The following is a 25916-nucleotide window of genomic DNA, read 5'->3' on the forward strand; positions in this document are numbered from 1 at the left end:
CCTCCGCCAACTTCATAAATATGGAATCGCGAATCACATTACTACCCAATGATATTCTTGATAATATAATAAATCCATTTAATCTTATTAACTAGTTTTAGAGATGACTGATTCAGTTTTACAGAATTTTATCATCGGTAAACAGGATAAATCGGTCGGTGAATTTTGTGTAGAGCTTACGGTATATCTATGAGCGGAAATTAAAAAGAAATTTTTCTCGGAGAGTGTTTATGAAATTTAGAGACTGCGCGTATGTATTTGTAAAATTCCAAGTCAGAGCCTCCGAGTCCGTTACTTAATTTGCAAGCTACGAAAATTGGGCGGCGAGGCGAGGCGAGGCGAGGGAGATGAGGGCGAGTGAATGAGAGATACTCCTAATCGCCGGATCCTCCTCGCCGTCGCCGTATCCGTCGCCGCTTCCATTTCTCTCGTAGCTCTCCCTGCACCTCCTGCGCGCTCTCTGCCTTCACCGCTGTGCCCGATCGGCATCAGCGAGGTCGGTGACCGCACAGCAATGTCCAAGGCAAGGGTCTACGCCGATGTCAACGTCCAACGGCCCAAGGAGTACTGGGACTACGAGTCTCTTACCGTGCAGTGGGGGTAAGCCAGGCCTCGAGCCATCGATGCGACGACGATAAATAATCATTTTTGTCCTAATAAGTTTCTTTAACACCTTTTTGAACCTATTTGATATACTCTATATCTATCAATATAGAAAATTCTTTACCTTGTCGTGATTATTGGTTGTTTCTTAAATCCCTCGCGCCATCATGTTTCACGTTTTTCCCTATAGTTGATTGCTGGTCGTTTATATATATTTTTTGGCGTCACATATAGCCAATCGTAGGCTGTCACTTTACGAGTAATTAGTTTTTTTTCTTGGATGTTTCTAGCTTAGGTGAATTATCTTCACTTATTCATCTGTTGGTTCCCAATGCCTATTCATTGAGATGTGAAAGTTGTTGTTTGAATTATTTTCATTGGCCACTGGCCGATTTTTGTTTGTCATGATTATCATTTCATTACCCCTCTAAGATTTCCCACATGGACAAATTTTGTTTACTTATCTTGATCAATCTATTTCTTCTTTGCAACCATTTTTTTAGAGTTGCTAGGATCTACAGTTAAATGAATTTGTCAAGTATTGGGAGTTGTACAAGATAGGTTTGGAATGTACTGCCATGTGAATATGATTGAATTCATTCGTAATGCTTTGGTTGAGGGTAAACACGCATATAATTTAGTACATATGAACTAAATCCAAACAAGTTAGTGTTCATAGCATATTGGCTAGATAATAGGTCTGAAGTCTGCAAATTTGGTTGCAGGATAAAACCAATTGCAAGATACTGTAAGCAGTGAGTGCTTTTCAGTAACATACGTTCATGGGTCTGGTACAGGGACTTGTATTTGAGCTCTTCCACGTACTCCTTAAATATAATTAACTGGTAGGAAAAAGCTAAATGGTAATACCTGAGCTAATGTCTCTTTTCAGGACACGACAAATGACTTTAAATTCTTTAAGCATGGATTAAAGTGAAAGAAATGTTAGCTTATTTGGGATGCTAGGTAGAAGTAAAATATTATAAGATTACATGGGGTCTAACTGTAAGCTATGTGAAAGTTCTCCTAAAAAATCATTATTTAGAAAAGGAAGGTAGTCAAGGCCAGAGGGAATTCACTTATCTATTTTCATACAAGACATAAATGTAACACCAAATTTGAAGGTTTTTTAGTGAAGAACTGGTTGACAACAAAGATATTTGAACACAAATACATCAACAACATTGACATCTTCATGACAATTGTGCTTAATATCAACATCAGAATTCACTATGTTCTTTTGCCATAATGCAAAGCAGGAAAGCTTGGTGAAGGTGGTGCAACACAAGGAACCACAATCTCATACAGATAACAAAAATTATTAAGGGGAATATTATTAAATTGATTAAGATGTGTGATTGAGGTCAGACTCCAATCCCCCCAAAAAATTGAAACTACGAAAAAAGTATTTCTAAAAATAAATAATCCTATACCTAAAAAGACTTGGATCGGATTCGGAGAAAAATCTCCTATCTTCTAAACAGGATAGTCACCCGATCAAAAATTAACTTAATAAACTAATTCTTCTAAATAAAAGGATCTGTAAAATAAATTTTTATCAAGCCAAACTTGTAAAAGCTAAATACACAGTATGCATTAGAGGAGGGACTGACAAATACAAAAGTCAAAACTCTTTGGGCTTCTAAAAGTTGTAAAATACATATAACACCTCACAGCAATATTTTGTTATTTCCTCCATATGTGAAAATCTGCTTTCCTTTTATTATTAATATAATCTTAATCTGGTTGTTCAATTAATTGTAACCAAGAATAGTATTGTTGTGTTTGCATATGTGAGTAGATGCTAACTTTCATGATGCCACTGGTTAGTAAGAATCTTGCATCATGCAATTTGTGCAGTTCTTTGAGTCTTTACTAACCTTTTGTATGTACTTCATCTCAGAAACCAGGATGACTATGACGTCGTTCAGAAGGTTGGCAGAGGAAAATATAGTGAGGTTTTTGAGGGCGTAAATGTTTTCAACAATAAGAGTTGCATTATTAAGATCCTCAAGCCTGTCAAGAAAAAGAAGGTACCAATGTCATTGGTAATTTATTATATGATATTAGAATTAAATGTCTTTAGATATTCCACTGTAGTCTCCACTGGTAAAGACTAGAAGTTCATTTCAAGAATTCCCTATTACTTGGAGTTCAAACTTCAAACTGAAATCAAAATTTCTGTATTTCTAAAAGATGACATGAGTTATTTTGTTTAGTAATTTTGTTCATTGTTTAGGTTCTTAATCAAAGGATCCAATTTGACTCCTTGTTAAATAAAAGTTGAAACTTAGAAAGCAGTGTGTGGTACTTTAGTCAAAGTGTAATCATGTCAAGTGTGAGAAAAGCGGAGGGAGATATGTAATTCATGCTTTTGCTTGTTATCCAGCTTATTTCGAATCTTTCTAAATCTATTCACTTGTGTAATTTTATAATCTTCTAATGACTCTATAATGCACAAAAAAATGTTGAATCTTGGATGAAATAATATTATTTCATGAATAACATTTTTACAAGTGCTTGATGTTCAACTTAAAGAACAGACTTCGGAATGTTGGACCTTGGGTGAAACAACATATTTTCTATTGCTATAGCTCCATGAAACCATTGGATGTGCAAATCATTTAAGTGCTAGTTGTGTATATGTTTCTAGGCTATGTTGGATAGTAAAAACTTAAAGGCCTTTCTTATACTTAAATATGGGTGATGGTAATATTGAGAATGATACTACTTAGTTTATATTCAATGTAGCAAAGAATAGGAGTTATGTTGGTGCAGAGAGCACCAGATGATCGAACCTAAGTTTTGATTATGGCAAAGGTTCCAAAGTTAAGATGACTTGTTGTCTAACAAGTGTGAATGAGCTTGCAGGAAAGTCCTAAGTGTTCTTAGGCAAAAGTCCTAGTGGATTCTAGGTAAGTGGAAACCCTAGGGGAGGTAACCCTAGGTCTTAGGGGGTGGTAACCCTAGGCAATGGAAAGTCCTAATTGCGGTTAGGCAAGGCGAAGTCTTGGCGGGTCGAGCACTTTGGGCGAAATCCTAGAGTCGGGGACTCTAGGTGAAAATCCTGGTGGTCGCGAACCAAGTGGAAGTCGGGTCGTGGAGCGGACGTTCAACATGAAGACCTGAAGTGTACGGTCGTGGAGGACCGATCTGGCAAAAGGTAAACTCTCCTGAAAGGAGTAGGTGAGGACGCGTTCACCAAAGAGGGAAGAGTTCAGTGAAACTCAAAGTCATAACTAGACAGTCAGAGGCTGTCAAATTCATATTATATATATTGTTTATTGCCTGGACTAACTTTGTTTTGCAGGAAAAGGAGGCTGAAAAAGTTGGTTCGGGCGCCCTGACCAACCTCGCCTCGGGTGGGCTTGGGGTGTCTTGGCGATCCGGGCGCCCGGAGTCAGTCCAGGCATCCGAACCGCAAAAGTCATCCATAAGTTGATGTGGAGCGCGTCGATTGGCCGAGCCACGTGGTCTAGGCGCCCGGAGGGGTTCCAGGCGCTCGGAACAACCTATATAAGCAGAATTCGACCAAGAGTTAAGACAACAACATTCCGAACGACTTCTGTTCTTGCGCGCTGCTCAGAAAGCACCTCCTCGACTTCCAAACACTGCTCTGACGACCTAGAACAAGAATCTTCAGATCTGTAGTTGTTGGTATTCTTGATTTTACAGTTGTTTTAATATTGTAATTTCATACTTGTACTATTTCGGAATTGATAGTAAATTGTCCAACGAAAGCGATCGACGATCGCGGGTCTTGGAGGAGTCGTCACAAGCTTCGAACTAAGTAAAAGAAACTTATTAGTGATTGTTTTGTTTTCTTTCTTTCTTTCTTTCTTTCTTTCCGTTGCGTTTTACTCGAACGTTTTTAAACAAACGTGAAAGCTATGAGCGCTATTCATGTTAGAGTGTATTCTAAAAGCCTAGCTTTTTGTAAACATTTACTTTGAAATAAAGAATCACATTGGTCAAATGTCTACATTTATATGCTAAGTGTAGTTGTTCATTTAATTTATATTGTAGATAACATGGTGTGTGGTGTCACACACAGAAGATCATGTTATCAGTTCCTTATAAGTTATAAATAGTAGCTCGCGACTAAGATTAATAGGAATAAACCACTGGAATAGTTGTAGTGTAATTTGGTATTAGTTTATCTTAACTATAAAATTATATTAGTACACTCTGAGTGTATTGAGCAGGACCATTTGATGTAGTTTCTTTTTATACTGACTTTTTAAAAGAACAAGACCTCTGCTATTATGGAAGTGTGTACTCTTAATCATGATATAATAACAAGCACGTATATTTAATATTTATTTCTTTAATTTATCAAAGGGTGCGATTTAGTTCGATAAATCAATAGGTCCGATAAGTTGGGAAATGATATTATTTATACGGTGTGTTGTTGATTATAGAATGAAACTGTGTCCTAGAAATCTAGGTTGATGATGTCCCCTTGAGGAGCTCATAAGGATTGTCATGTAAACCCTGCACGTGGACTTAGTCCGACATGACAATAAGGTTGAGTGGTACTACTCTTGGAACTAGATATTAATTAAGTGAGTTGTCAGTAACTCATTTAATTAGTGGACATTTGATATCTTAAATACAGGGAGATTAACATATTCATGATAAGAAGGAGCCCATATAGTAATATGGGATTGGTGCGGTAGTTCAATAATAACTCTTTAGTGGTATGAGTTATTATTGATGAACTCGAGTTGTGTGTTCGGGGCGAACACGGGAAGCTCAAGTTCATCGGGAGACCAAAATTAATTCCTCCTCTCGGTCCCTATCGTAGCCTCTTAGTTATATAGTTTTATACCCACTCAAACTCACCTTCTTACCCATCCTTAGGTGGCCGGCCAAGCCTTGCTTGGAGCCCAAGCAAGGGCCGGCCAAATCAAGCCATGGATGGATCAAGTTGTGGCCGACCCTAGCTTGGAGCCAAAGCAAGGGTGGCCGACCACAATTAAATAAAAGGGATTTTAATTTTAAAATCTTTCCTTATGTGGAAGCCTTGATTTAAAAGAGAGTTTTAAAATTAAATCTTTCCTTTTATAGTTTCTATAAAAGATTAAGAGAAATGTTTGATATCTTTCCTTATTTGTAGTTAAAAGGAATATTTTAATTTTGGAGAAAACTTTCCTTTTTCGTAATCATCCACATGTTTTAATAGAGAGATTTTAATTTATAAAAATTTTCTTTTATAACCAACCATGAAGGGAATTTTAAAAGAGAAATTTTTATTTTAAAAAAATTTCGGAAATAAATAAGGAAGTTTTAATTTTGTGTTTAAAACTTTCTTTGTTTGGAGGATTTGATGTGGCCGACCGTTAAAAGGTTTATAAGGAAGTTTTTTATTAAATTTTCATTCTTAAATATTGGCAAGGAAAATAAGGAAATTTTAAATTATAAAACTTTCCTTATTTGCCAAGACCAAGGAATATAAAAGAGAGGGTAAAGGTGCCTCACCTCATAACGATACATCTATTATTTCTCTCCTCTATTCCTTGGTGGTGGCCGACCCTTATCTTCTTCCTCTTCTCCTTTTCTTCTTCTTTGGTGGCCGGCGGCATCAACTCTCAAGGAGATTTTGGTGGCCGGATTTAGCTTGGAGAAGAAGTAGAGAAAGGAGGCTTTGTTTCTTAGCATCCCTTGGAGCTTGGTTGGTGGCCAAAGTTCTTCATCTCTAGGAGATTGTTGGTGGCCGAAACTTGCAAGGAGAAAAAGGAAGCTTGGGTGGATTCTTGTCTCGGTAGATCGTTGCCCACACGTCGTCCGAGATAAGAAGAGGAATACGGCAGAAGATCGTGAGGTCTATAAGCTACAAAAGATATAACTAGTTATTAGTTTCCGCATCATAACTAGTTCATCCTTTTGTTTAGATCTTGAAATACCAAACACAAGAGGCTAACGATTCTAGGTTTTGGATTTATGATTTGATCTTGTGTTTCTTTTGTTTTTTTTTCGATCTTGTGATTCGATCATGGTTTAAAGTGTCGTGCCGAAACGGGCGAAACGTCTCGTTCCGCTCGGCGACCGGCACCGGCACGACCCCGGCACCATATCCACGACAAGTGCAACGTGTTGCGCGACCCCGTGGTCACAACAGAGGGGTCGCATAACCCTTCCGCTGTCGCCAGGGAGGCATCGTGCGACCCTGCGGTCACTGCAAAGGGGTTGCACGACCAACGTGGTCACGCCGAAGGGGTCATGCAATCCCCGCAGCCATGGCTGGTCGTGCAACCCTGCAACAGCACCGAAGTCGTGCGGGCTCGCGAGTGGTGTCGGATTTCAGATTTTTTTTAATTAAACGGGTTAATTTTTTTAATCAACTCCTAGTTATGGTGCGGATAATCTAAAGAGACTTTATTAAACCCTAATGAAATTATCTAATTAATTTTATATTTCATTTATTTTAATTAAAAATTATAATAAATTTTTATTTATTTATTTATCTATTTTCATATCTTTTCTTTTTTTAAAAGATTATTTTTTATCTTGTTTATTTTTTAAATATTTATGTTAAATATTTTAGTTTTTAATTAATATATTTTATATTTAAAAAATATCGAAACTATATCGACACGGCACGATACGGTACCGAAACCGTATCGTTCCGGTTTAGGACCGAAACCTCGGCACGGGTCGAAATTTTAAACCTTGGATTCGATTGTTCTTATTGGTTAAACCTAAGGTTACTATAAGGAGATTAAATATTGAATTTCGTTGAAAGGCTTTGTCTAGGAAGTGGTGGATGATCCCATACCCAAGAAGGTCTAATGTCTCGCCATGTTTAACCTGGAAGCCGATCTCTGAAATAAATATTTAATCGAATTTGTAACATGGGTGGATTTGGATCAATAATATTAAGCATCGCTTGCGATCCAAGTCTAAACCACTAAAAACAGATAAGTTGAATTTGGAATCAATAATGTTAAGTTCTGTTTGCGATTCCAAATTTAATTTCTAAAGAACACAATAGGTTATTAGGAAAGGTTCAGGACTTGTATAAAATTTTTGTATGGAGAACAGTACGATATTCCGAGTAGCAACCAATAATTCACTTCCCCTCTAGCACATCGATCCTACAAGTTCTAGGTTTGTAGGAAAAAATTCTAGATAATGCTTTTACTTGTCACTTGCAAATGACATGTACTTCTTATGTTTATTGTTAACAAATTTACTGTTAATAAAAGCATTAATTATTACACATATGAAACAACCCATGAGTCCCAACTCTTTCAGGTCATCTATATATGCCCCTCGTCCCGTCATTTGGTTTATAATGCCATTTATTTTGTGTGTTCATTCTCATCTGCCATTGCAAAAATGTTTCTGTGTTTTATTTTGATTGCTTTAAATCTATGGGTCAAGATGTAGCCATCAATAAATGTGTGTTCATTTTCTTGTGCCAATGCGAATAGTGTATGGAGACATGATGTATAGAGACTATGTTTTATTTTGATTGCTTCAGATCTATGGAGACATGATGTATATTTTAACTACAAATTTCTTGGTTTTTCATACTGTTGCAGATTAAAAGGGAGATAAAGATTCTTCAAAACCTATGTGGCGGTCCGAATATTGTTAAACTTCTTGACATTGTGAGGGATGAACATTCTAAGACCCCTAGCTTGATATTTGAATATGTCAACAGCACAGACTTCAAAGTGCTATACTCTACATTGTCTGACTACGATATTCGCTACTATATCTATGAACTTCTCAAGGTTCTCTCTACTAATCTCTCCTTTCTGGTCTAGCTGTCACATGTCTTATTTTAACAACACATAACTATCTTCTAGATTACAAATCAAGCATTATCATATTTCATCTAGAAAAATAAGCTAAACTTGATGGCTTGCTTAATCAGATTTTATAAATATTAGTTCATCAGTCAATTCCCACCCTATCTTGGTGTATGTCAGTTTTACTTTGTCAGGTATTGTTGATGCTAGTGCTAGTGTTTTCTCCTTGATTGTTTCAGGCATTAGATTACTGTCATTCAGAAGGTATTATGCATCGGGATGTCAAGCCTCACAATGTTATGATCGATCATGAGCTTCGGAAGCTTCGGTTGATAGATTGGGGGCTTGCTGAGTTCTATCATCCAGGCAAGGAGTATAATGTTCGTGTGGCATCAAGGTTTGTCTGAGTTTATGCAGTGGTGATTCAGGTTACACTATATTCATGCTGTTGTGTTCACACAATGATCAACTAACTCTTTTCCTAGCCCTCTACATTGTTTATCATTCCATGAGTATTATATTTTAAATTTCTGTTTATCTGAATACTTTGAAATTTGGATGTTTGTTATCTTGTCACATTAGGTACTTTAAGGGTCCAGAACTTCTTGTTGATTTACAGGATTATGACTATTCCTTGGATATGTGGAGTCTTGGATGTATGTTTACTGGAATGGTAGGTTCTTTCATACATCTAGTTTCAAGAACTGCATGTTAATTGCTGACAGGGGTTCTTCTATGTCTAATTGATGCTTTCTCGTATCTGTTGTGATTGTAAATACTGCAGTCTATGTGATTGTAGATATTTCGCAAGGAGCCTTTCTTTTATGGGCGTGACAATCATGACCAACTTGTGAAAATTGCCAAGGTAGTAATCAATTGATTCGATTTAATCTTCTTGTTTTAAGTGTTTCAGTTCATTTGCTTCACCCATTCCCTCTTTTCATATTTTACCTTAGTTGTTAATCGGAAGGTAGATATAATATAAATATTAATTAATTCATAGCCGTTGATTGGGTGCCAGGCTTTTTTTTCACAACTATAAAACTAATGCTTGTGAACTCTGTTTTTTTCTTCCATTTCTTTGATATTTTGCTAAATGTTTCTGTTATTATGGCTTGTGGTTGTCTTTCATTTTGATAATGTGATTGTATGATATACTGACATTAAAATTTTTTATATTTTGTGCTGGTAATTTATTTCAGGTGCTTGGAACAGATGAATTAAATGCTTACTTAAACAAGTACCAGCTAGAGCTTGATCCACAGCTTGAAGCTCTTGTTGGAAGGTTAATTTTGAAAATGTGTTCTCCCCGCATGCATGTTAACTTGGTGTTTTGTGTTGTTGACGCAACTGATATGATTATTTAGTTAAATGATCTATATGATTATTTAGTTAAATGATCTATTTGAAAAACAGTAAATTCTACTCTAAAGTTTATTAGCTCTGTGTAACCTATACTAGTATTTTCCCCTACTCTTACAATATGCAGGCATAACAGGAAGCCTTGGACTAAATTCATTAATGCAGACAACGAACATCTAGTTTCACCAGAGGTGGTGATACTGTTGCCAAAGCTTATCCCATAAATATATTTTCAATACTTTTAAGTTTTAGTTTGATTAAAATATTCTACTTATGTATCTGACATACAGGCGATTGATTTTCTTGATAAGCTTCTTCGATATGACCACCAAGATAGGCTCACAGCAAGGGAAGCTATGGTATCTTAGTTTATGTTATTGTCCAGTTTTTTAAAAGTTATCCAATCTAATTTTAGCCTGTGCAAGCTATTATTTTTACTACCGCATCCTCAATATTCAGCTTTAATCATCATATCCTTATGCTGCAATTGAGTTGGGCTAATATTTCTGAAATATCATCTGTTTATTCTGTCATCTTGAGAATTCAGATGCTTCCATCTAAATTCTGCGTTCATCCACTTGTCTGCTAGACTGATTTTAAACAATTTTTAGTATGCGCTACTTTGACAGTTTCAGAACATTTTTGACCTACTGATCTAAGGTTGAGTTCATAATTTCATGAATTATGAAAAATTTATAGTGTATCATCAGGTGCATACTTATGATTTTTTGGCCTTGTTGTCGATCAGTATGCCAAAGAATAAGTTTGTCTTGTGTGGATTAGATCTCTCCATGCTCTTCATAGTGTAGAGTTGCATGGATGCCCAATAATTTGAAAATGAAGCTGAAATACATGACATCACTCTGGTGACGCTTAAACTGATTTTTGAGCTTTCTAAATATATTTTTCCCCACTGCTCACTCATCATCATAACTTAGTGATGGCTCACTCAAACTCAATGCTATCAATAAACTCGAATACTTTTCCAATTCATCTATCGTCAAAACCTCAGATATTAACCAAACCTGTTGCCATAGTCTGAACAGTTCCAACTCTTATGTCATAGACAGACTTGCTTATTCAGATCACTATTAATTGTGTATGATGGCGAAGACCAATGCAATCTCCAACGAGTTTCCCACATTTAATAAATATGTTTTAGCTCGTGCCGCTTTCCTGACTGCTAATATGACTCTTGTATGATTTACAGGCACACCCATATTTCCTTCAAGTTAGAGCTGCAGAGAGCAGCAGAAGTTACACTTAATGTTAGTACTTCATTCCCTGGATTCCCATGTTAAAATATGATATGTGATTCACACTGTGTTGAGTGTGCTCAAGGTTGCTTAACTCAACCAAATTGCCACCCAAAAGCCAACCATTTAGTTGTTTATCATTTGTGCAGATACAACTTGGTCAGGCCTAGATTGCTTGTTCGCCCATTGTAGTTTGTAGATTCACCAATGACTAGTCACTGAAACTATCGTCCCGACAGTAACTGTACTACTCTATATGTCTGTATTCATACATTTATTGGATACCCTTGCGTGCTAATTGGATATAACTACAATTTAGATAGTTGACATCAAACTAGCTACGTTAGAGAGTACATGTGGATAATCAAATTTGTTTGTTTATGATATTGTGTGAACGTTAAGGGCTTTTTTTGAGCCACATCAACTACACAATATTGCTATAAAAAATTTGGCTGTAGCAACAAGAGATGCGGATTAAGGGAGGTCTTGAGGCACAAAGACCTTCCTCATAGTGTTTAATCATTTCCCAACATTTGAAATTTTTTGTCTAAATTTGATTTTATTTTTTTAAAAGGAAAACCAACATTTGATGTTGTCATCACTCGTAGCTAAATCAGTCTCCTTGAGAATGCATGCTTCAGAACTACCCATTATATGGATGTAACAAGTTAAAATGTGGAATCTTGATACTTTTGGCTAAGAAATAATAGCATGCTTGAATTAATTCTATTAATTAGTTTAAATAACAGTAGAAGTTGGAGTATATTTATCTTCCAATGTGCCACTGTTTGGTTGAAATCCTTTTTCTAGTCGTATTGTTTGTATGTGTCTGTAGAATAATAATTGGATATTTGACTATTTATGTTGATTATGACTTGTGCGATTTAATATAGGTTTTAGTCAGATGAAGCCTAATTCAGGGAGATGTTAAGCCACACAATTTTCATGTGAGATGGAGATTCAAAGACTAGAAAAGTCACCTGAAATCTATTCAATCATGGAAAACGACTATTCAAAGGGGAGTAAAATAAGGATTTTTTTTATTGCTTTTACATAATATTAAAACCAGAGTTATTCACTTTATGCTATATAAGGTAAAATGAAGCCATTCAAGAATAGTCTTCGACTCGTGAAGCTATGAATGAATTCAATATGCCACTTAATAGTCTTGAATCTTGTTCAAGACGCCTAGAATTTGTTGACTTTTGGGCCGTGAGGTCAGTGTAAACCAGCCTTCATGAACTCTTGTTCAAAAGAATGGTCAACTAGGCTTTGAAATTACACTGTTTGAGACTGATGTTCCATATAAATTGATAAATAATTCAAGTACGAAAAAAAATGTGAACACAAAGAAGTATTGAGTCTTTAACAAGTTCTAGGCTTGAAGCATCCATGGTCTCTACGTGAGACTTGAATATGTCATTTCAAATTTTTGACTATCTTTTGTTTATGAATTGATTGAATGGACCTTTCAAAGTAGTAACATTAAGATAAAATATAACTAGCTTATATGTTTTTAATGCAAACTACTTCAACTAAGACAAAAAAAAATTAAAATTTAGTTCAAAATGGTATTATTATCATTGGCTTGGTTAGATAGAAGGAACTTGCAAGGAATATCATAGCAAAGACTCGTATGCGGATAGGTCTAAAGCTTACTAATATAATTGTCAAAATGATGGGTCCTCAACTCATTTTATAAAATATCATGTTTTGAGTTCAATGAGTGATAGTATGTATGTCTAGGATAAAAAGGAGTCACTTCTTTCAAGTGTTACTATTTTTAAGGATTTAAAGGTTTAATCATAAAGATTTAAAAGAGGATGTCAACAATGCTGGATGATAGCATATAGTGTGCACTGGATTTTTAGGAGTATACTTTGTCTAAGTTATCTCTTATTGGACGATTGAAATAACTAGTTCAAGTTTTGTCTTGTGGTACAATTTTGTCTAACTTTAAGATAGTTCAGTTTTTTTTTATTTATATAATCGGCTTTTGAGCCGATTAATTTCAAGATGGATTGTCTGATCTATTCCGTCCATCAAATAAATGGAGGAAGTATGGTGATTCTTAACATGGGGATCCAGCATTACACCAATATTTTAGATACCTCGGTGAAACATAGATTGAATGTTGGAAGACATATATATGCCTCCACAAATGACAGTTCAGAAAATGTCTTGAAAAGTATTTTTTTTAATTTTATTTTATTTCAAAAATAATGAGGGATCGATTCTTTGAGTAAAAATGCTTTTGAAAAGTTTAATAAGATGGAAAAGGAGAAAATATATTAAAGTATTAAATATTAAATTAGTGAGGTAAAATTATGGTTAAATAATGAAAGTCATTGCTATGAGTCTTAGATCATATACAATTATATTTTGTGCAAATCATGATTTATTTTAAGTGTTTAAAAAATATAAAAATAAAATTATAAAGGTGTTACTTAGGTGTATTAAAATATAAATAAAATTAAAATACAATGAACATATTTAAATTATTACCTAAAATTTTATTTTAAATATATATAGACGTTTAAAATGTAGAGAATTCATAACTTCATTTATGGATATTATTTATAGATATTATTTACAAGGTAAATGCGTTCACACTGAAGGAAGTGAATACTTGTCCCGGCGGGCCGGTGCTGCAGAAGTCTTTTTAATTTTTTACGTATTTAAGAATGGAATTTCAATTTCGACATGATTTTTTTTTAATAGTTCGATACGTGCCAACTTAAAAAATAAATAAAAATAAAAGTAAATACTCCCCCCCTTCCTCGTCGCCTTTAATGCGTTTTTAGCCCGTTATTATCTGGCCGTACTACAGCTCTGCCGCCGCGGCGACGAAGCTTCTCGACGTTTGACTACTTCCGCCTCCGACGCCACTTCTTCCTCTTACTCCTCCTTCGCGGCGGCGCCTCCGTGATGCTGCGTCAGTGCTTCCGGCCGCTGGAGCGGTGTTTCGGCCGGTTCGGTGGCGGAGACGGCCTGCTCTGGCACATGGACCTCAAGCCCCACGCCTCCGGCGACTTCTCCTTTGCCGTCGTCCAGGCCAACCACTCGCTCGAGGATCAGGGCCAGGTTCTCACTTCTCCCTCCGCAACCTACGTCGGCGTCTACGATGGCCACGGCGGGCCCGAGGCTTCCCGATTTGTCAACACCCGCCTCTTCCCGTACCTCAATCGTACCTCCCCCTTCTTTCACTCCGCTATCACAAATTGGACTTCTTAATTGGATCGCAGTTTTGATTTTTGATTTTTTTTGCCCCTCCCCCCACTTCTTGAATCTTGCTTCAGGGTTCGCTTCCGAGCAGGGGGGCTTGTCGGCGGACGTGATAAAGAAGGCATTCAGCGCGACGGAGGAAGAGTTCCTTCATCTAGTGAAGCGATCGTGGTTGTCGCGGCCGCAGATCGCCTCGGTGGGCTCGTGCTGCCTTGTGGGAGCGATCACCGACGACACTCTCTACGTGGCCAATTTGGGGGACTCGAGAGCGGTGCTTGGACGCCGTGGTGTCGACGGGAGGTCCGTGGTGGCGGAGCGGTTGTCGACAGACCATAACGTCGCGGTCGAAGAGGTTAGGAAGGAGCTAGCCGAGCTGCACCCGGATGACTCCCACATCGTTGTCTATACTCGAGGCGTGTGGCGGGTTAAGGGAATCATTCAGGTTAGCCTTTCCCATTATTAACTGTTCTATTACATAGTTATTTGCTTGACTACATGTTTAGGATTCTTTTTTTTTCACCCTAAAATCTGTAAATCTCTCTGTTCAACAAGAAAAATCAAACTCTATTTCGCCACTTCTAGCAAAGTTGATTTCATGGTACTGAGCATACTTCCAATAACATTTCTATTTGTCTTCGAAGTTCTGAACAAAGAAGTGCAATCAGTCATGAAGTTTGGAAATATTCGTCTTAGTCGGAGAACACATTTTGCAATACTTGATATTGATTTTGTAGATTCATGTGTTTCTATCTTCCATCTTTTTTTTCATCCATCTTTGATTTTTATATATATAGTGCCAAGTAATAAGCTAGAGCTAGGATTCCATGATTCAAAATGCTGCCTAATTTTTACTAAGAATTTGGTTGATGATGAACTAACAATATTCCTTCAGAGATACCAGTGGGTCAATTCTTTGTTTATTTCCATTGGTTCTGTTCAGTTTCTGCTTCTCTGCGACTAGTATTTTGGCTCAAAATTTTTTCTAAAGAATAGTTAACATTCAAAAATGATGGTGTTATCAAGCATTATGCTGAATGATCGCCATATTTTATATTAATGTGATTTTTTTCCTTTCTTTTGAGTTTCCTTCTTTCTTTGTATTAACTCATTCTTCTAGTATTTCAATGTAATTGTTGGATTCATGTTGATGAATTTGCAAAGTTGGTTGTCCAACAATATGTTGTTGCTCAGCGCATCGACTATTGGCATGACATCCTTTTGTTCTAAGTGGATCTTACGATTTTGTGATTTCTGCAAACTTTTCAATAAAAATGACAAAAATGTGAAGATTTTTTTCTTTTTTCTTTTTTCTTTTGAATGGTTTGGGTAATTAGCCTCCACAATGAATATATATTTTCTTGTGGAAACAATACAAATATTTTGCATGCTCCTTAAAACAAGCCAACTTAGTTGTACCATTCATATATATATATATATATATATATATATATATATATATATATATATATATATATATATATATATATATATATATATTTTGCTTACTTGCCTACTTGTTTCTTGGTTATGGGGCTAATGCTTCCATCTCCCAAAAGTTAGCTGTAATGGTATTGGTCAATATGTTAGCTAAAGAAGATGCATGTTGCTATTAACTGCTTTTCCTAACAAATCACTAAGATATATTGTAATACCAATGCTTGTGTTTTGTCAGCGAACATGGGACCCTGGAACAAGATGCCTAAAAGTTTGACGGTGTCTTTTTCTCTCTCTTTTTTTCCCTCTCAGGATAACCCGCATGCTTCTAACAAGTTCTATATTCTGTACTTGGGGTATTGTGTATAATGCAATCTTCCTTTTCAAAAGTAAACATGTGCTTCTATAATACTTTATATTCCTCCTTGAGTACGTTTAACAAGTTGTTGATTTCTTATTCATGGAAGCATATTCTCCTAATTATCAAGAGATCGAATCATAATCCTGATGGATAGTTGTTAATAGGCAAAAGAAACATTCCAAATAATGTTGGATGCTACTGGTTGGGTTGCTATCCTCCTAGTCCAGATTCTTGAGTAGCATTGTTAAATTTCCTTCTGAGATATTGACGTGCTTTGTAATTGATACTTGTCCTTTAATTAGCTATAGGGTCAGATATTTAAACTAATAAATTATTTCAAATACATCCATTTGTAATCTCACTTAGGTACAGATAGCCTTCATTTGGTGTTGCATCTTGGGCTTGATCTTTTATGTCAGTTACGCATCTTTGGGTTGCAAAGTAGGAGCGCTGTATTTGGATTGCTTTTTCTTCATATTTATCCTGTTTCTGCATAACTTTTTAAGCTAACCATGCTGGGAAATTTGTGTTTCTTTCATTTAATATGTTCATAATCAAGGGCCACAAATAAAACGGATTCTGAGGTTTTAACTTTGACTTCAACATTCCAAGCTGTTGATCGTAATACAGAATGAAATTTGAACTTTCATTGAGGAACATTTATCTTGTTTAAATCCCTCTCTGATCTTATTTATTTGTTATTCAGCTGCATGATATCATAGTTTGGCATCCAAAAACTGCTGGTCATTTGTTTCTGTTATGCATTTATCTCATCTTGTATCCTTCACGAACTTTGCTTTTTCAATAAGCAGGTTTCCAGGTCTATTGGGGATATATACCTGAAAAAACCCGACTTCAGCGTCGATCCTTTATTTCAGAACTTTGTTTCCCCCATTCCCTTGAAGCGTGCGGTCATCACCGCTGAGCCAACTATTCGGACTCATAAGCTTAAACCACAAGACTTGTTTTTGATCTTTGCATCAGATGGACTCTGGGAGCAGTTGAGTGATGAAGCTGCAGTTGACTTGGTGTTCAAACACCCAAGAGCAGTAAGATTCCTATGATCCTAAATTCTAACATTTGGTTAAGCAACCAAGCAACTGGTTACTTCTTACACTATCTTAAATATGATCCTTAAGGGTATCGCAAAGCGCTTGGTTAGAGCTGCACAAGATGAGGCGGCAAGAAAAAGAGAGATGAGGTACGAAGATATTAGGAAGATTGATAGAGGAGTGAGACGCCACTTCCACGACGACATCACAGTCATCGTGCTGTACCTCGATCATCCGCACCATCAAGGCGGCCATGCCAAGTTCAATGGCAATTTGCCCTCCGACTGCACCAGTGCACCTCGTGACATCTTTTCCTTCAATTCAGATGAATCAGAAGACCCTCTTCGGGCCATTGTTTGAGCAACTACTGCATTGCAAGAGTTTTTTCCTCTTCGGGCCATTGCGGACCTAATTGATTGTATCTGAGACAATCCTGCGACACAAATGCGAGTTAGTCATATACTTGTATATCATGTGATTATGAGAGTGTGCCTTTGGAAAAACGGAAGAAAAAAAAACCGGCAAAAATTTTAAGGAAATAGCTGTTTGATGGTTCTGTTGTGATTTATAAATTAGTAACAAAGGTCAGTTCAACGTAGCAATTGAATCTCCAGTTAAGATTTAGTTGATTTATTTGCAATTGGCCTAAGGCTGTCGCAACTATTTGGTTTTTATTAGAGCTGTGTTATGTGCGGGTTGGTACGTGACGGAGTGGAGTCACTGTAAAAAATTCATGATCTTCTAAAGGACAGTGATCCTGTCCGAAAACAACGGTGAACAAGATTTGTTGGGATGTGATTTTTCGATTGACCGTGTGAAGATTTTGTATTGATCAGAAATATCAATATCGGGTCTGAGAATGAGTTTTGGATATTGGTCTTTGATGTTTAAGTCAGTTATCGGAGTAGTAAAAAAAAGGTGGAGTAATACAGTAGCAATAAGAGCATAAGCACAAATAATAGATGTTACATGTCTCTATCGGTGTATGAACCCTTTTATATAGTGCTTAAATAGATGATGTGCATGCTTCTCAAGGACCGAGCACGTTTTCCCAACCGTCCTATGAAAGGATATGTTAGAAAAATATCTCTGACATCATATTTTAATAGAGAATGTAAATCTCTGATACGATAGTAGAAATTTCCGTCATATGGTTTACTTATTGATCATGTCCTGTTGTCAGTGGCATTACCTCCCAGAGAGATATTAAGAGATATGGGAGGGGTCTTACTGTTTGACTGAACGGGGTAGCCATTCGGCCAGAACTTCGTGCCCGGTCGATTTTAGCTGCTTTTCTTCGTAGTACTTCGGTTCGACAGATTATTTCTTGCCTGATCGGACATGAGCTGCGATCGGCTTGACACTCGCTTGGTCAGTTGTGAATCTATGATATTCTTTCTGTACTGACCCTAACCGGACGAGCGATCTACTCCAATGAGCTTTCTCTTCCACATCGACTACTATTTCTTTCCTTGAACTATATTTAGTAGACCCTCTTTATCGCTACATCAGATAAGTTAGGAAATCTCCCATCTAAGTGGGTTTCAGATTATGCTAGCCCGTTCACAATTTACATTAAAAAAAAAATAGATCGGTTGGGAAATCTCTAATTTAAGTTGGGTTCAGATTATGCAATCGCTCGCAATTTACTTAAAAATAAATAAAATAGAAAATTTTAAAAATTTTAAATTTGAATGATGAATTAAAAGGGGTCCAGATACTCTGGACCACTTTTTACTGTTCAAGGATAGCCCCTAGATATACATTGATAGGGATGAATGATCCTCACTTATTTTATAAATGGGATATGTACAAGGGCGTAGCCAAGGCTGGGCTACACTGGGCTCCAGCCCAGTGCAGCCCAGATAACCTCCATATATCCATCACTCCTTGCAATATTATTTCAGGGTTGCATTGGGCTCCAACCCAGTTTAGCCCAGCCAATTTTTATATAACAACCACTTTTGACAATATTATTTTATGTCAATATTGGAATAGGTCCTATATGAACACCAATGATGGAGCAATTGAACTAAGATTTAGTCCAGGGTTAGTGATGGAGTTATTGAACTAAGATTTAGCCCAGGGTAAGTGATGATCCTGACTACGCCATTGGATATGTATTCTATGAATACATACTTAGGTATCATCCTCTGGATCGTAAAAAATTATTTAGGGGATCCGAGCTCGAATTAGACCATCCAATCCATTAAGTTTTTTATTTTTATTTTAAGTTTTAGAATTATTTTTCTTCCCAATTCGTGGGTCCATTTGAACTCGTGTCGAATCACTTGGACCCACAATTTACACGTGATTGACCATTTAAGTCTATCTTTAAATGAATTGATAAAGTTTTAATTTAATTTATTTAAATTATTTAATGAGGTGGATTAATCTAACTGACTCCATCTAAATTGATGACTTTAATTTAAAAAAATAGAAATTGCATTAGATATTAGTTGATATGGTGTAATTTGATTAAAATGAAATTCCGAATTATAGAGGAAAAAAAAGCAGTTAAATGTTTTTAAATAAATAGGTGCAAATGTAGATATATGAAATCATTAAAAGTTTAAAATAAAAATAATAATTAAAAGGAATATTAACATAATTGGATGAGAGAAAAATGAGTTATTCCTAAAGTCGATATTAAATATATAGTTGTAAATATGAATAACCGTGATAATGATGAACTTTTTTATTACTTTAAAAATTGTGATTTTTTAAAATCTCAAACTAGTCTTAAAAAAACTCTTTTTCATTCTTTTAGCTCGGAGGATCTTTACTTTCGAAATCTATAAAATTTACTTTGTCGATTAAAAAATTGAAATGCTAAAATTCAAGTCAATGGGTGATGTTGAATTTTTTAACACAATTTTCACATGACTTATTTTTAGGATGTTTCAAAGATCCTTTTAGTCGTCTAAATATTATTTATAAAAAAAAATAAGAGACCTAAACAAACATTAATAGGACACACAATAAAAATAAATAAGAGGAAATATATGGAAGCAGTAAAAAAGTGATATTCAGCCTAATAAATTTAATATCATCAACTTGACCATTGACAATCGACTCCATACAAGTAAATTGTAGAGAGTATTTTATTATAGTACAATAACTTTTTATATAAAAAAATTAAACACATTAAATATTTTATTCTCATTAAAAATTAATTTTAATATTTATCAAGATTAAATACTTGTATAAATACCAACCGTGTAGATCGTTAACACAGTAGAGAGGGAATATATGAATTTTTACTGTTCGACAAGGTCAATAGACTACACGTGATAAAAGGAAACTAAATGAATTAAAGAGAAGGAAAAATGGCCCGGTAAATAAACATTAATTTTAAACATTTTTTTTAAAAAAAGGGAATTAATTTTGATATGATTTAAATAATTCTTATTAAAAACTATCAATATATGACAAATATGATCTTCCAAAATTTTAATAATAAAAAAATTGACAAAAATTAAATATTACGTAATTGATAATTTGATGAGTGAAAATACCAGTTTCCTTAAATTATTAAATATTGATCCGGAATGTTAAAAAAACAAGTTACGCTCCAAAATACAATTATATTTCAACTGTTTAAAATGTTGTTTTAAAAAATATAAAAAAGAACAAAGATACGGAATCTAGCAAGAGGTTGGGGACCTTCGAGCCTACAACATTAATTCTGTTGGAAATTCATTAAATTGCCTACCAAAAGAAATATCTCTGCAACAGGAGTAAATAATAAAAATGATAGCCACCCGGGCATAGTGCAACCCACTCGAATACTTTGCTAAGTATTCACGGCCTAAATTTGGTGCAAAAAAAATTTAGAAGGTTGACAGTTAGGCGAGGAGTCGCTCATGCTTTTGGAGTTGTTCGTGCTTTTGAATTTATCTGATGGCCGGTCTGTGAGGGACCAAAGATTTAGATGTCTAAATGATTCAAAATAATATTCTTGTCTTTAATGTCATTTAAAAATAATCCTTGAGAAAGAAGATGCAGCGAACAAAAAGTCTTTCAAGAGATTTGGAGATGACAATGTCAAGAAACTTTAGATTAATGGGAAACCAAAAGCTCTATCAAGATGATACCCTAAACCCTTGGGAACCAGCCCTATATATAATGGACATTTATTATCAGTTCATAGATAATAATACGAGACTATAAGTTCATATATATATACTGAATATTTATTATCAATATATAGATGATAATAAATACGAGACTATAAGTTCTACGCATATGATATCGACATCCAATTACCCGAAATCCATTAGACATAAGTTAGATCATTTTAAAAAAAGTTCAGATCGTATTCACATATATAATTTACAAATAAATCCATCGAATAATTATATCCAACAATTACAAGTTACCAACTCTTTTCAAATGCATATGTAGAGCAATAGAGATCACAATCCCATAAATTAAACCAGCATTAAACCTAAATTCAACTCCTAAAATTCAAGTTTATAACCATAATAATTACAGCAGAGTACAATTACTGTTCCTAAATGTTTTGCATCTACTTACTTGTCCTTGGAAGATATTAAAATGTATTGATTAGTCACAAGTACACACTGGCCTCTTTGAATCATGTGATCCACATGGCACACTTCCCATCAGGAGCACACACTGGCCCATGAGGGAGAAGATAAGAGTGCTCAGCGAAGAGAATAGCTTGATGGCGATGCAATCATGAGCAAGTTAAAAATTCTGATAGATGGGACACTTGTTGCTCAACGGCTGAAACTATCACATGGGGCTTCCAAATCAATTTATTCTGGTAATGATAATTGCACATTTGTTGCTGCTGAGTGGAGTCAGTGAGGCCCAAGCTATCTACCACTGCTTTCTTCTGCCAAAGCAGCATTAATAGAAATAAATTAATTTCACCAAGATATGCTGTCAAATTTATTACCTTAACTCCAGCATGAACCAGGACCCAGAGCTCCATCACTCCACAAAGTTGGTGTCATATGCCATAAGCAAAAGAAGAGCATAAATATCAAAGCATTCATGATGACTAAAGCCTGAGATCGATGTGAATATCAAAGCATAAATATCAGATGGATGAAGTAGATTAGGTAAAATCCATGCCCACACTTTCATATACATACACCTTGACAACTTCCTTGGTAATAGACAAGCAAAACAGCCAATGAGAAAACTAAAAAGCATAATGCTCAAAAGCCAATGTTCTCTAGAACTGGAGGTGTATGCTGTCAAATTTAAGAGTGCTAAACTCTATTCTTCCATATTAGAGAGCATCATGGTCATCCTCTGTTACGAAGAACTAAATAGATCAAATGCCACTAGAATTAAACTTCCACCCTCCACATGATGTTTCATCATTGAGTGACCTCTCTAGGGCAGCAACCTTAGTCCAACCAAGTACCAACCATTATGTTTTTTCCCCCTCATCTCCTTGGGGCAGATCGCAAGCTTCACTAAGACCCAAACTTATTATCAGCTGGAGGTATGAAACAATCCACAGAAAGCCCAGGGACATTAAAGGCCACCTCATCAACAGTCCAAGCCTCCTCTATTCTGGTTTTGGTGTGACTCAAGGCTACTTCCCCAAACTGGAAAAGGGTAATGACTGAATGACCAGAGTGAGCAATCATAATCCCCTCAACTGGCCGGTAATCATTGATGGAGGAGTTGATTGAAGTTTCCCAATACACAGAATCGCCACCAATATTTGCATGGATTCGAGTGAGACGTGAATCCTCCATATGGATGAGAAGCCCAGATCTCTGACTGAAGTAACCAAATAAGACATGTCTAATAACTTCAACATGTCCTTCACTCTTTACCTTGAGAGTTTGTGGATCTGCACATAGCTTGAGGATGAAGCAATCTTCCCCATTAACATTCTTCTCCCCAATGCATAACGCATTGGTGAACATGGTTGCTGTGGTCAATGGATCAAGACCCTAATGCATACAAAAACTGAACCATCTGAATTAAGCTACCACAAAACGTGGGTGCAAATAAAAAAAAAAAAACAAATTTAATAACCATCTGATCTAACAGAATCATGCTCCATGAATTGGTTCTATACCTGAAGAGCTCGACGTAGTGGTCGAACAGGGCCCTTGGCTGCATGGGCACCGACCCATGGCGAGTGGTGCCAAACGAGTTTGCCATTGCAACCGGCATGAATCTTACTGCCGCTGACAGAGAGCTCCATGTACCACATTTCAGGCACCATCTGCCATAGCACAAAGCCACCAGATACAGCATCTCTAGAAGAATTCCTATACCTGATGACTCGGGTAGCTGTCTCTAACTCAGTTGCTACCATCCTCACCTTCCCCATCACATAAGAATTCTTGATCGAGCTCAACAACTTGAAACCTCCTGATGCAGCTGTGTACTGCTGCAATATGTACTGTGCCGAAGAGGTTTCCTAGGGCATCAAAAGAATGAGTCATTCACATGGCAAGGAAAAGCGGAGTCATCTTTGTCTCAATCACTAGGAAGTATGAATTTATGGCGACATGAGTACAACAGAGACATCCTTGTTGATATGCACATGCATTTCATAGGAATATGTCAGGGATTTCGTCAAACACAAAAGCAAACATTCAACGGAGGAGAGGATCCTCACAATTGGGGTATCCTTGATGCCAAGGTGAGGAGGCATCTCGGCGTAGGAAACATGGACGGGGCCGAGAGGCGACGCAATGACTCCGAGCATGAGCAGTAGATCCGACCGGCGGCCGGAGCCGGATCCAGAAGGTGGCCATGGCAGTCGGACCCACGCCCACTGCCCCCACCCACATTCCTTCCGCGCGCTGTCCCACTCTGCCTCCTCCCCGGTATCCGGCCCCTCCATCAGCGGCGCCAGGCCGCCCAACCTCAGAAGCGCCGGATCCTCCACAGCCCCGAGACGCTTCCACCGCCGCGAGAGGAGGAGGAGGTGCTCCGCCATTGGAGGAAGTGGCCGCCGAGAGAGATCCGACGACACGCACCTCCACGCCTTCGCCAACTCCTCCCTCATCGCCGTGAAGAATCCTTGCTTCTTTTCCATCTACGAGGACTCCACTGTAATTAGTTAAAATTTTGCGGGGGGAATTAATAAAATCAGAGGAAGAAGAAGAAGAAGCAGCGGCGGCGGCGAAGGAGCGGCTACAACTCGCATCGTTGGGAACAAATACATAAAGACAAAAATTTAAAAGGTTTTTTGAAATTTAAATATTTATTTTATTTATATATTCAAAAAATATATATCTCAATGGAGGAATTTGTCACGTGACAAAATTTCAAATATTCAAAAATCTGTATTTTTTTCTTCTAATTTTTATTTTGTTTTGCAGGAATTTACCATGTGACAAAATGTTAATTAAATTGTTTAGCTTCAAATTATTAATTTAGTCCTTGTAATTTGGTAAAAAAAAAAACTTCTTAAAAATAAAAATTAATTTAGGAAATAAAGAATGGGGACCAGCTCTATGCTGTGCAACGTAGCGTACGTTACGTTATAAAAGCCATTCAAATTTGTCGCATTAGATGGCATTCTCGTGCTATCCTGTCCGTACATGTGTATAAATTAATTAATTAATTGAAGATATATTGTCTATTTTATAAATATAATATAATACTATATATAATATAATAATAATAGAATAGGGTCGGTCATGCTGACATCATGATTACCTAAAAAATAATAGATAAAAAAGCAAGTGAAGTTGAAAATTTTATCTGAGCCAAAAAAAAAATAACTTTAGTTATTTACAAAATAATGATGAAAAAGACAAATATGGATCTTTATTTAGTTTTCTAAAATAATCAACTCAATATTCACTGCAAGTTGCCATCCAAACGTAGGATCGAAGAAGTACAAGAGGGGGAGACGGAGTGGTGAATAACGTATTTCATTTGTCATATTTTTTGAAAAATAATATTAACTTAATATTTTTTTATTTGGTTCACAATCTAGTGACCATTAGTATAAGGTACGTACTTATTGATCGCTTTTGATAAGCAATTTACTATCAATTTATAGTTTATAAAAGATTAGGAATGGTAACAAGTTTACCGTCCTTATAAAATACATACGAAAAAGACGAATGCAATAATAAAATTATATTGACATGAAAACAAGATCCAAAGTTGAGCGTCAATTTTGAAGCAGCGTTTCGGCATCATAACGATGTTTCTAAAGCGTGCATCACTTGAAAGAAGCTTATGAAATTGTTGTTTGTTTGCTTTGGTCGAATATTGTTAGTGTAATTTTCTTAGGTTAAAGTTGATCAGTTTGATTAAGTTTGAGTTGACTCAAGCTTGAGTCTTGATGTTTGACAATGCATGGAGATTGCAGTTATAATTATCTGTGCGGGAAGATTATTTGTGCAATTCCTCTCTGATCAAGATTTAACTAGTTTAATAAGAAGAAGAGTCAAGTAGAACAAGGTTGATCGGATACTTCATTGGAAAAGTCTTAACTGGAAGTTAGGCAAGGGCAAGTCCAACTGGAAGGTTGGCAGAAGAAGAAAATCCAAATGAGTCAGTGTTAACCGGACATTTAGTGTGGAAAGTCCTGGTGAATGAAGCCAGGTGAAAAGCCTTAGTAAGTGAATTAGGTAGAAGAAAAATCCTGGTGAGTGAAGCGAAGTAAAAAACCCTAGTGAGTGAAGCTAGGCAAAAGGAAAAAAAACCTGGTGAGTGAAGTCAGGTGAAAAGCCCTAGTGAGTGAAGTTAGATAGAAGAAAAATCCTGGTAAGTGAAGCCAAGTGAAAGTCCTAGTGAGTGAAACTAGGGAGTGAGAAATCTTGGTGAGTGAAGCCAGACATGCATGTGGAGATCCAGGTGGGTCAAGATTGACCGGACACTTGGTGATTGGAAATCC

General features: G+C 36.3%; 3 protein-coding genes across 5 annotated transcripts; 2 read left to right on the top strand and 1 right to left on the bottom strand.

The window, feature by feature from the left end:
• The first annotated feature begins 274 nt into the window (after positions 1 to 274).
• LOC122047123 (casein kinase II subunit alpha-2-like) lies at positions 275 to 12262 on the top strand. Of its 2 annotated transcripts, XM_042608191.1 has the most exons (11): positions 276 to 600; positions 2507 to 2636; positions 8151 to 8345; positions 8603 to 8760; positions 8946 to 9036; positions 9163 to 9228; positions 9566 to 9648; positions 9853 to 9916; positions 10016 to 10084; positions 10936 to 10993; positions 11875 to 12262. In XM_042608191.1, the coding sequence occupies exons 1-10, from the start codon at positions 362 to 364 to the stop codon at positions 10990 to 10992; spliced, it is 1152 nt and encodes a 383-aa protein (XP_042464125.1). In that variant the 5' UTR covers positions 276 to 361; the 3' UTR covers position 10993; positions 11875 to 12262. The 2 variants fall into 2 exon arrangements, with proteins under 2 accessions (XP_042464126.1, XP_042464125.1); XM_042608192.1 differs by lacking the exon at positions 10936 to 10993 and having other exon boundaries at positions 275 to 600.
• A 1488-nt stretch (positions 12263 to 13750) lies between these two features.
• On the top strand, positions 13751 to 17655 carry LOC122047124 (probable protein phosphatase 2C 78). The gene is made up of 4 exons (XM_042608193.1): positions 13751 to 14168; positions 14281 to 14648; positions 16814 to 17050; positions 17141 to 17655. The coding sequence occupies exons 1-4, from the start codon at positions 13910 to 13912 to the stop codon at positions 17411 to 17413; spliced, it is 1137 nt and encodes a 378-aa protein (XP_042464127.1). The 5' UTR covers positions 13751 to 13909; the 3' UTR covers positions 17414 to 17655.
• A 3831-nt stretch (positions 17656 to 21486) lies between these two features.
• On the bottom strand, positions 21487 to 24204 carry LOC122047125. Of its 2 annotated transcripts, XR_006130482.1 has the most exons (4): positions 23676 to 24204; positions 23127 to 23474; positions 21981 to 22998; positions 21487 to 21917 (listed from the first exon to the last, which is right to left on the bottom strand). XR_006130482.1 is itself a non-coding variant. In XM_042608194.1 (3 exons), the coding sequence occupies exons 1-3, from the start codon at positions 24096 to 24098 to the stop codon at positions 22510 to 22512; spliced, it is 1260 nt and encodes a 419-aa protein (XP_042464128.1). In that variant the 5' UTR covers positions 24099 to 24204; the 3' UTR covers positions 21487 to 22509. The 2 variants fall into 2 exon arrangements, 1 of the variants encoding a protein (XP_042464128.1); XM_042608194.1 differs by having other exon boundaries at positions 21487 to 22998.
• Positions 24205 to 25916: the final 1712 nt, after the last annotated feature.

The sequence above is a fragment of the Zingiber officinale genome, chromosome 2B (assembly GCF_018446385.1).
Source record: "Zingiber officinale cultivar Zhangliang chromosome 2B, Zo_v1.1, whole genome shotgun sequence".
Classification (NCBI taxonomy): domain Eukaryota; kingdom Viridiplantae; phylum Streptophyta; class Magnoliopsida; order Zingiberales; family Zingiberaceae; genus Zingiber; species Zingiber officinale.

Excerpts from the sequence above, each read along its gene's own strand:
- LOC122047123 (XM_042608191.1), top strand. The coding sequence starts at position 362 with ATGAGAGATACTCCTAATCGCCGGATCCTCCTCGCCGTCGCCGTATCC. Across the intron at positions 9,037-9,162 it reads GATGTATGTTTACTGGAATG|ATATTTCGCAAGGAGCCTTT; the intron begins GTAGGTTCTTTC and ends ATGTGATTGTAG. Across the intron at positions 9,917-10,015 it reads AACATCTAGTTTCACCAGAG|GCGATTGATTTTCTTGATAA; the intron begins GTGGTGATACTG and ends TCTGACATACAG.
- LOC122047124 (XM_042608193.1), top strand. The coding sequence starts at position 13,910 with ATGCTGCGTCAGTGCTTCCGGCCGCTGGAGCGGTGTTTCGGCCGGTTC. Across the intron at positions 14,649-16,813 it reads GGGTTAAGGGAATCATTCAG|GTTTCCAGGTCTATTGGGGA; the intron begins GTTAGCCTTTCC and ends TTCAATAAGCAG. Across the intron at positions 17,051-17,140 it reads TGTTCAAACACCCAAGAGCA|GGTATCGCAAAGCGCTTGGT; the intron begins GTAAGATTCCTA and ends ATGATCCTTAAG.
- LOC122047125 (XM_042608194.1), bottom strand. The coding sequence starts at position 24,098 with ATGGAAAAGAAGCAAGGATTCTTCACGGCGATGAGGGAGGAGTTGGCG. Across the intron at positions 23,475-23,675 it reads GCATCAAGGATACCCCAATT|GAAACCTCTTCGGCACAGTA; the intron begins GTGAGGATCCTC and ends TTGATGCCCTAG. Across the intron at positions 22,999-23,126 it reads CACTACGTCGAGCTCTTCAG|GGTCTTGATCCATTGACCAC; the intron begins GTATAGAACCAA and ends TGTATGCATTAG.